Source organism: Bidens hawaiensis, unplaced genomic scaffold, assembly GCF_021521415.1.
Source record: "Bidens hawaiensis isolate Kalapana, Puna unplaced genomic scaffold, B.hawaiensis_p1.1 tig00020770_1, whole genome shotgun sequence".
Taxonomy (NCBI): Eukaryota; Viridiplantae; Streptophyta; class Magnoliopsida; order Asterales; family Asteraceae; genus Bidens; species Bidens hawaiensis.
This window is the reverse complement of record NW_027493193.1, coordinates 42751-53684: the sequence shown is the minus strand read 5'-3', so window position 1 is coordinate 53684 and position 10934 is coordinate 42751. Positions and strand designations below refer to the sequence as shown.

The following is a 10934-nucleotide window of genomic DNA, read 5'->3' as shown; positions in this document are numbered from 1 at the left end:
TTTGGCAAACCATAAGGCCTTATGGGTTTTAACTTATGAGCAAGGCAAAATAAAAGGGTTTTGAAAAGTGAGGAATCTCTAAGTTATTGACTTAGTGAGTTTGATTTACCTATTACACCCTTCTAACCCTCAAAACCCATTACACTTCTTTTAAAAAAGAGTGTCATTTTTAGTCATTTTGGTTTTCTCCAACACATAAGCTAATCAAAACATTTTTTTTAAACTTTTTTTAAAAATTTCATAAGTTAATAAGGACTTTTAACAAGTCCTTTTTCAATTAAATAAGGAATCCCAAACATACCCTTAATTAAAAATGTTAACCTAAACGCATTAAACATGTTTCATAAACAGCTCAAAACCAGATTGTTTCTAAATACTTAAAGCATACACCTTCTTAAACTTAACTGTTTCTAAATACTAAGCTAAATATAGGTCGCTTTTGTTTTGCTTTATGCAGCCTGCACAGCACGACCACTTAACCCTAAAAACTTTGACCATCTCCATGTTACAAACTGAATGTGCGATTTTCATAACTTAATGAACAATTAGCATTTCGTGTAAGAGAACATGGAAAGTGTGATCTTATTTCATTTATGGGAAAGATCCTCAATGGTTTTATTGCAAGTCAGCCAATAAAAAGCAAGAAATGTCTAAATGTTACAGTTTTTAAATGATCAGTGCATCAATCATGTTCAGGCCATATTAACATCCAACTGAATGCTCCATGCCTGAATTATGCATTTCTAAAAATCTTCGGCTAACTAAAATAACCGATATTCCCCTACCCGAAACCTGATTTACCTGAATCATAAACGGTCACCCTGTTTAACCGGTTCGCGGTTAATTTCGACAGGATTACCTACTTAAGAATGAATCGATTCGGTTTATGTTTTATCGATGACAAGTCAACTATAACAAATAAAATAGCATATAAGTAGAAAGAAGAAAAAATGTGTACTTTTGATCTTCTGTTGGTAATGGCTTAAGCACTTGTGTATGCAATCATCATCAAGATTGAGAAAGCTGATCATCTATATATGATGTAAATAACTAAGTTTTGAACTCACCATTCATAGCAGTACTAATATTTTTTTCTGAAGAATTCACAATATAATTTGGGATTTAGCAAATAAAAAATGTACAATAATTCTTGACCTAATTTCAATCGTAAAAAATTGGCAGGCAAATTGATTGATTTTGAATGTTTCTATACAACGTGATATTTAGATGGGATGACCTCAATCTTTAGGTCATAGTTTCCTGTCATATCTTGTTGCTCTTGTTGAATTCTTCTAACGGATTCATCAACAGAATGCCTGCATTTTTTTATTTTAATAAGCTCAAGCGTTGGTATATCCCCAATTTCAATGGGGATCTCTTCAAGATTAAAGCAGATAAGGATTTCTAATTGTTTGAGACACGGGAAGCTTGGACTATAGGCCTCCCACTGGTTGATATTTAACCTCTCAAGTCTCAAGAATTTTAATTGTGGGAACTCCTGACCATCTGTGTTCCAACAGCTTCCCACAAAGGCATTGTAGTCTAGTTTTAGAACCTGGAGATTAGGTAACGACTGAATGATTGACATATCACTCCAAGGTAGACAACACCCACCTAGTGTAACTGCTTTCAATGTTACTGGGAGTGTAATCTGATTCTTTCCATGCACGGGAGAACTCCACAAAGTGAGCCTTTCAAGATAGGCGAAAGACTTGAAGTCATTTTGCTTATAGCTGTTAGTAACACAAGAAAGTTTCTTAATGCATGGAAAATACTTTTGAAAACTAAATGCCTCATCTGTCAACCCCACACATGAAATAGTTTGCAAATGCATTGGTTTCTCAATGGAACCAATATCAAAGTGCAATTTCGAGCTCTGCAAATGCCTCAAATTTACCAGATCTGATATGTTACTCGGTAAAACAACGTCGCTGCTACCTGATTCGTAGATGAGGGTTTGAAGGTTCCATAAGTTGCATATTGAAGATGGGAAATCTGCTGATGAAATATGAACTGCAAGATACCTCAGGTGAACAAGCAATTCCATGCCTTTCGGAAAATCATCCAGTTTACAACTTTGAATATCTAACACCCTAAGTAGCACAAAAGAACGGATATACTTTTCGATGCCATCACTCGATAATCTGAAATACCTAAGCCATAAAATCGATCGAATGTTTTGGGTCGACGGATGACTTAAGTTTGGATTGTAGGCATTAATGAACTTGCGAACTGGCTTATAAGGTGGTGTAATAACATTTGAGAACAATATTAGCCTTTGTGTTTGAAGGATGAACCGTTCTTCCCTGGCTTTTTTCAGGCATAGCTCCCTAACAAGATCATGCACTTTACAAGATTTGATAGCTCCACTAGACCTGCTCTTGTGTGCTACGATTACAAGATTTCTATCAATTAGATCCCTCAAGTAACCCTCTGCAATATCCTCCAAGCTTCTATTTCCATCTTCTTGAATAAACCCCTCAGCCACCCATAACCACATCAACTTTTGTACTTCAAACTTGTAGTCTTCGGGGAATCCACCAAGGTAAAGAAAACACTCTCTCAAGCGAAGAGGAAGATGATTGTAACTTAAACCTAATGTTTCAAGACATATGTTCTCCTCACCAACAATGTATGAACCCGTCTTGTAAGCAATTTCCACCCAAAACTTTTCATTTCGTGCTTCTTTTGCTAGAACACCTGCAATGACAACCACCACAAGTGGTAGTCCTTTACAATTTTTTACTATTCGCATTCCGGGTTTAACCGTCCATTCAGGGTACTTATTTCCACGGAATACCTTTTGACATAGGAGCTCCCAACTTCTTTCTTTGTTTAGATATCCCAAGTGATGAATGAGTCCAATTGAATTTGCATGCTTAGCAACTTCAGTGAGGCGAGTGGTGAGCATAATTCGACTTCCCATGATGTCATGGGGGAAAAATAATTTGATGTTATCCCACGCCTCTATCTCCCATATATCATCAATAACAATTAAATATCTCCTACCCATTAGGCTCTTGTGCACCATTTCACGAAGTCGAGAGTCACTGGCCTTTTCAAGGCCTAAATGAGCACCGATGGATTCCAGAATTTGGATCAACACAAGGCGCTTATCAAAAGTTTGAGAAACTGTGGCCCATACACGGACATGGAAATGATGCTTAACATAAGCATCATTAAATACCTTGGTGGCGAGGGTGGTCTTGCCTATTCCGCCCATACCAACAATAGAGACAACATCTACCTTCTTATGATCTTCTACGAGTTTGTCTCTTATCAGCTCAACATCATGATCAAGCCCCACCACAATTTCATCGGGTGATTTCTGTGAATTTGTGGAGATGGAAACTGGAGCAGAAGCTGATTGAATTAGCATTCTTTCCGTCTTCATGCTCGTGAGTTCCACCTGGATAGACTTGAATGATCTCCAGACTTCATCAAGATTTAGGGATGGATTAGGGAGACTTGTATTTTTCCTAATGTAAACCCAGGATAGAAATAGATTGAGGACAAACTTGAATGATCTCTTAACATCATCACGATCACGTTGATTGAAGTCCTCCACAGATGTAGGCAAATTTCCATTATTCCAGTTGTGAACATCGGACAGAAAGAGATCGACTGTATATTCTGCCTCTTCTGCTGCAAATATGAATCTTTGCATCAGATCATTGCCTTTTTCTTGATGTTGTTGGTTGATGAAACTTAGTGTTTGAATCATGGATTCAAGGTCATGATATAGAAGTTGGAATTGAGGCCTTTCAGATATAATTTCAGGGTGGTTGTTGATGAATGGAATGTCGTTGCAGTTAATGAGTTGTTTCAACTTCTCCATGAACATCTGAATGCCTGCGTATGCCATCTGAATAACAGAGATCGGAAAGGCAAAAGAACAAAATACGTCGGTTGGGTATGGAGTAGAGTTAACGCTGCCAGATGAATTAAGGAAGGAAAGGAGACAGAGTCTACTTTGATGGATGCCGTAAGTGTTTCAAGTTTCAGCTTTGCAATTCATAAAAATCAAAGTTGGAGTTCAAAAGAAAAATAATGATTTGCTAGAAGTACCAAACTACCAACCATGAATATATCATTTATTTCTCATTTCTAATATGGTGGGCCAATGGGTGCTTAATTGAAAGTTGAAACAAGGTACCCACCTCCCTTGCTAAATGAGTAAATTCCATATTTTCATATGCTACTTTTCTTTTCATTACTAAATTTTGCTATAAATATATTAATAAATAACAATCTATTAAGTGAAGAATCTTAAATACATTTTTTTATTTCATTGAACTCCCATTTAATTTCATAATCTGGTCAGCTATTTAGTTTATACCTTCCAATTTAACTTTTTAAAAATTCATCACAAGCCAAATGCAGATTAAAGTGATTATGTGTATATAAACAAAGGTATGGGTTGAAAATGTTTTTTTTTTAATTTTATCTTAGAAATTACATCAGTTATAAGTTATATATACTCTAGATCCATATGTCAACATGTCATTATAACAAGCTGTGTTCACACTTGGCAAGAGCAACTTGATTATTTCACTGCTGCCTGCGGACCTCCTGGCACCTGGCTGCCAAATTTGGGCTGATTTTAAAACATACTCTGAACTCATCCGGTGTTGTTTAGCGTGTGGCAGCGTCCAAGAAGGAAAACTAGTCCATAAACATGTTTACTTTGCTGGCTGCCAGCAACAAACTTACTTGATTAATATCCTTATCAATATGTACATTAAGTTCAACTTACTGGTTGAGGTATGGGCGGTGTTCAACCAAATGTCTTGAGAGAAACGCAGCCTCTTGGATCACAACCCCGTGTATTTAGTAGTTATGTCAAAGACATAAAGCCTAACCCGAACACACTTAGAATCGTGTTACCCATCTATCCAAACGAGTTATGCAATTTTGAACCAAGTTGTATACGTGTTCAATATAATTGTGTTAAATGGGTTGGGGGTTATAATAAACAAGTTAAATGGGTTGGTGGGTTTTAATTAACACGTTAAACGGATTGGTTGGTCTACCTCGTTAATTATTAAACTGGTTACAAATGCCAACTCAAAACATGATCAGTTTAATTAAACATGATCAATGGAAAAAGTTTATGGCATTAAACCGGGTAGAGAACATTATGGTTGGATGAGCCAGGAAGATTAAAGAGGCGGTTGAGTTAATACACAACATGGAGCTCGAACCGGACGCGGTGACATGGAGGACTTTGCTTGGCTCGTGTAGGATTCACCGTCACATGGATCTAGCTGCATATGCTGCCGAACGAGTACTAGATCTTGACCCGGATGATGCAGGAACTTATATCCTGTTATCAAATATTTATGTGAATAGTAACAGGTGGGAAGATGCTGAACGCGTGAGGAAGATGATGAAGGGTAACAATGTGTGGAAAGAACCGGGGTGTAGTTGGATTGAAGTGGATAAACAGATTCATGCGTTTGTGTTGAGGGATCATTCACATCCGAAAATAGATGAGATCACACGGAAGCTGGTTCAATATGTTCAGAGGTTAACGGAAGTGGGTTATGTTCCGGATACGAGTTTCGTGTTGCATGATGCTGAAGGGGAGCAGATGGAAGATCCATTGCTGTATCATAGTGAAAAGCTGGCAATTGTGTATGGTTTAATGACGTTAACAAAGGAGGTTCGGAATATTGTTATAAGAGATCCGATTCGTTATCATCATTTTCAAGGTGTTTGCTCATGTGGAGATTATTGATAGAAGAAACTAACTGAGACTAAATAGGCATTATGCAAACAGTTTTTCTTTATTCAATTCTTTGTTTTGTTGTTCAAAAGGTTATCATGGTCTCATCATCCTCGTTTTGACAATCATGTATATTATTGATTGTTTTTCAACCTTGTAGCAGTCATCTATGTACCAAGAGTGTAGAGGTAGGGTACCAAAAAGACCCAAATACCCTTAAGTACCACCCGCGGGTTACAGAAAATCCTCTTATAAGCCACCCGCGGGACACATGGGCCACCCGCATATCATGAATGAGGAGGAACGTCCTCATAACACACGCGGAAGCATCCTGGCATACTCAAAAGCCATCCGCAGGACAGGAAATCTGCCCGCCTAAATATCCGGAAGACAATGCCAGCGGACAGCTGTCATCACTCAAATACTCTCTAGATTCTTACTTGGGGAATTCGTGACTGAACAACCAATGAATAAAGGACATCTGGCCAGTTTGTTATAACCGTGCATATGGCCAGGGTGCAATCCATCCTATCATTGGGCGACGCGTGTCTAGGTTGTTATACTCATGCACATGGGACGTATAGCTCAACCTATCACAAGAGGACACGCATCCAGGCAGCTATCAAAGATCTTCTAGAAGAGGAAAGCTGGCCCAATCACTTTCCTACATCCTTCGGCTATAAATACCTTGTCAAACGGTATGAGGTATTCATTCACTCACTTGCATTCTGACTACACCTAGTCTGTTTACTTCAGTACTTTCTTCATTTACGAACGTTACTGATTCTCACGCCGGAGGGTGGTTACAGGAAGACCCCACCCCCCTCATTTCCTTCCTGTAACGAGACTCACGGTGTTTGTTTTGCAGGTTCCGGTCATTGGACTTTAGGAAGTCACACTCATATCATTGGTAGTAATTATCGTATCTTACCCTGTAGACTCATTGGATCCAGGACCCATACCCGGGGATCGGATCCGTGTTTCTTCAAAGAGAAAATAAAAATCGATGTGAATATAAAAACACACAAACAATGAAGATGTTCGATTTTATTTTATTTATATAAAAACACACAAACAATGATATGAATACAGGATTTTGGTTGTTCGGTCAACGAATGGCCTGATCTGCAAGCACTAGTAGGTCAGTAATATTCATTTAGCTTTTTGGCTACTTGGGGGTTACAAAACATTGCTGATGTATTTTAGGATAGAAAGTCTACATGTCTTCTTGAGGTTTACAGTTAGTTACCTTGCAGATATATTAATAGAAAGATGATGTTTGGTTTTATTTATATTAATTTGGTTATTTGCTCTTCTTTTACATCATGTTTCACTTTGTTAAAAGCTTTAATCATGTTCTTCAAACTCCTTGGCAAGCCTGGATGATGGTCGTTACAAGTCTTTCGGTCTTCACTTATTTCTGTTGGATAATATCATCATATATTTTAGTATATTATGTAAGTATCAATTGATATATTTTGTTTTGTGCCTCTTCTAATTATGCTTATACCATAACAAAAGATGCATACTGGGTTTTCATTATTTTATATGATATCATGTAGTTTTCCAGATCATATTACATAGAAACAAGAAAGGCTCATCAGTCATTACTCTCACATGATTTAGCATCTGTGAAGGCCTGCTAATTAGATTGTGGTTAAAGTCCAAAATCCATGTTTTTTGTAGTTTTTCTTTTCAGTAGACTAAGATTTGGACCTAAATTTTTGAATGAATAGCATTTCATAAAAAAGATGATCTTATTACATATTCTGGGTAAGATCCTCCATACTTTTACTGCAAATTTGCCAGGGGGGACATTCTTAAAGTTACAGTGTCATTTTCAGGCCGTATTAACATCCAACCGAATGCTCTATGGTCTATGCCTGAATTATGTGTTTCTCATGAATCTCTGACACGCGCCATGATTCTCTCTTCATAACTCATCTTTGATAGCTTCATCTTCCTTATTCTCAGCAGCAACAAAAGATGCGAAATCTCCAGGTACTCCATTAGCATTTTGTATTTCTTAGTTTTTGCTTTCTTAGTACTTTGTTTGACCATAGTAAAGTAAAAGAGGCTTACCTCATTATGATCATGCAGAGTATAGGAGTGTCCAACAACCGAAAATTAAATAATCCACCTGCATATCCAACAACTTAAGATTAACAGTGCTCCCATCTACCACCCCATTTGCACTGTTATCAAGCATGCGCAATCCATCGGTGACACCATATATATTGATCCATCCTATGACGTTTTCTGTGGCATACTGCCAAATAAGATATTCGCATTCTTTATCACCTGTAGGGCGATAAAGTAATTACATCCTTGGGTGTTTGTTTGACACACAGTTGCATTGCAGTCTTGCCAAAACCCGATTTACCCGAAACATAAACGGGCCACTTGGTTTAATCGGTTAACAGTTATTTTTGCCAGGCTTACCTACTTACGAATGAATCAATTCTGTTTATGTTGTATCTCTGATAAGTAAACTACAACATATAAAATTGCATAAAAGTATAAAGCAGCAAAATAAAGTGTACAGTACTTTTAATCTCCTATAGGTAATGGCTTAAGCACTTGTGTGCAATCATCATCAAGATTGAGAAAACTGATCATCTCTGTTTATTTTTTATTATTTTTATTATTGAAACATTATTAAATTCATTAAAATTACATGGATGTAACTCTAAGAACTACACGTATTCTGTAATAAACTTTGACCAATTCATTGTTCACAAATATGATGTAAGGAACCAAACTATGAACTTATCATTTATTAAGACTATTATAGCAGTTAATTCACAGCTAAATTACATCAGGATATTATCAATTTAACATTTACCTCTATCAGTAACAGATTTTTTGAACAATTCACAAGATAATGTGCGTTAATAATACAAGTTAAAAAGGCAGCATTAAATATTACCCCAAAATGTTTTCAGAAAGAAGCAAGACCAAAATTAGCAGCCGCAGCCAAACTAATTGCACAATCAACACCAATTTGATTGATATTTTAATCTTTCAATAAAACAGATGGGATGATGTCAATATGTAGGTCGTAGTTTCCCATATCTTGTTGCTCTTGTTGAATTCTTCTAACAGATTCATCAACAGAGCCCCTACATTTCTTGATTTTAATAAGCTCAAGTGTTGGTATGTCCCCAATTTCAAGGGGGATCTCTTCAAGATCGCCGCAGGTGAAAATTTCTAATTGTTTGAGACACGGGAAGCTTTGACTATAGACTTCCCACTGTTTGAAAAATAACCACTCAAGTCTCAAGAATTTTAGCTGTGGAAACTCCTGGCCATTTGTGTTCCAGCAGCTTCCCTTAAAGGCATTGTTTTTGAGTTTTAGAACCTGGAGATTAGGTAACCACTGAATGATTGGCATATCACTCCAACGTAGACCACACCCTTTTAGTGTAAGTGATTTCAGTGTTGCCGGGAGTGCAATCCAATTCTTTCCATGCAGAGGAAAACCCCACAAAGTGAGCCTTCCAAGGTAGGTCAAAGATTTAAAGTCATTTTGCTTATAGCTTTTAGTAATGCATGAAAGTTTCTTAATGCATGGAAAATACTTTTGAATACTACACGCCTCATCTTCCAACCTCACACATGAAAGAGTTTGCAAATTCATTGGGTTTTTAATGGAACCAATATCAAAGTGCCAAGTCAAGCTATGCAAATGCCTCAAGTTAACCAGATCTGACATGTTACTCGGGAAAACACCGATACCATTTGATTTGTAGATGAGAGTTTGAAGGTTCCAGAATTTGCAGATTGCAGATGGGAAATCAGTTGATCTTATCCAAATTGCAAGATACCTCAAGTGAGCTAGCAAATTCAGGCTGTCGGGAAAACCACTCATTTCACGATTTTGTATATCTAACACCCTAAGTAGCACAAAGGAACCAACATACCTTGCAAAATCATAATTCACGAATTTTCCAGACCCGAACCACAATATCGATCGAAGGTTTTGGGTAGACAGATGACTTAAGTATGGACGGTTGGAACTAATGAACTCACGGACTGACTTATAAGGTGGTGTGACAGCATTAGAGGACAATATTAGCCTGTCTGTTTCAAGGATGAATTGTTCTTCCCTGGCTTTTTTCAGGCATAGCTCCCTAACAAGATCATGCACTTTACAAGCTTTGACACCTCCACTAGACCTGCTCCTGCGTGCTACAATTACTAGATTTCTGTCAATTAGATCCATCAGGTAACGCTCTGCAATATCCTCCAAGCTTCTATTTCCATCTTCTTCAATAAACCCCTCAGCCACCCATAACCATATCAACCTTTCTACTTCAAACTCTTCGTCTTCTGGGAAGCTACCAAGATAAAGAAAACACTCTCGCAAACGAAGAGGAAGATGATTGTAACTTAAACCTAATGTTTCAAGACAACCATTCCCCTCACCAACAATGTATGAACTCGTCTTGTAAGCAATTTCCGTCCAAAACTTTTCACTCCATGCTTCTTTTGCTAAAACTCCTGCAATGACAACCACGACAAGTGGTAGTCCTTTACAATTCTCTACTATTTGCATTCCGGGTTTAATTGACCATTCAGGGCACTCATTGCCATGGAACACCTTCTGACACAACAGCTCCCAGCTTCTTTCTTGGTTTAAAGATCCCACATGATGAATGAGTCCATCTGACTTTGCATGCTTAGCTACTTGAGTGAAACGAGGAATTCGACTTCCCGTGTTGTCATGGGGGAAAAATAATTTGAGGCTATCCCATGATTCTATGTCCCAGATATCATCAATGACAATCAAATACCTCCTACCCATTAGGCTTTTGTGCACCATTTCACGGAGTCGAGAGTCACCAGCCTTTTCAAGGCCTTCTTTAACACCAACAGATGCCAGAATTTGAATTAACACAGGTCGCTTATCATAAGTTTGAGACACAGTGACCCATACGCGGACATGGAAATGATGCTTAACATAAGCATCATTGAATACCTTGGTCGCGAGGGTGGTCTTGCCGATTCCGCCCATACCCACAATAGAGACAACATCTAGCTTGGTTGGACGATCGGCAACAAGTCTGTCTCCTATGAGTTGGATATCACGCTCAAGCCCCACCACAAATTCATTTTCATGGGATAATTTGTTATGTGAATTTAGAGCAGCAGCAGGAGGAGGAGGAGAGTGATTTAGTGTTGTTTCTTCATCCGCCTGCTTCAT

At 37.8% G+C, this 10934-nt stretch overlaps 2 protein-coding genes and 1 pseudogene across 2 annotated transcripts; 1 reads left to right on the top strand and 2 right to left on the bottom strand.

The window, feature by feature from the left end:
• Nucleotides 1-1207: 1207 nt before the first annotated feature.
• LOC143561681 (putative late blight resistance protein homolog R1A-3) lies at nucleotides 1208-4058 on the bottom strand. The gene has a single exon (XM_077049688.1). The coding sequence runs from the start codon at nucleotides 3863-3865 to the stop codon at nucleotides 1208-1210; it is 2658 nt and encodes an 885-aa protein (XP_076905803.1). The 5' UTR covers nucleotides 3866-4058.
• Nucleotides 4059-5191: 1133 nt separating this feature from the next.
• On the top strand, nucleotides 5192-5740 carry LOC143561679 (pentatricopeptide repeat-containing protein At2g03880, mitochondrial pseudogene; annotated as a pseudogene).
• A 2367-nt stretch (nucleotides 5741-8107) lies between these two features.
• Nucleotides 8108-10934, bottom strand: LOC143561678 (putative late blight resistance protein homolog R1B-14). Its single transcript, XM_077049687.1, has one exon. The coding sequence runs from the start codon at nucleotides 10932-10934 to the stop codon at nucleotides 8745-8747; it is 2190 nt and encodes a 729-aa protein (XP_076905802.1). The 3' UTR covers nucleotides 8108-8744.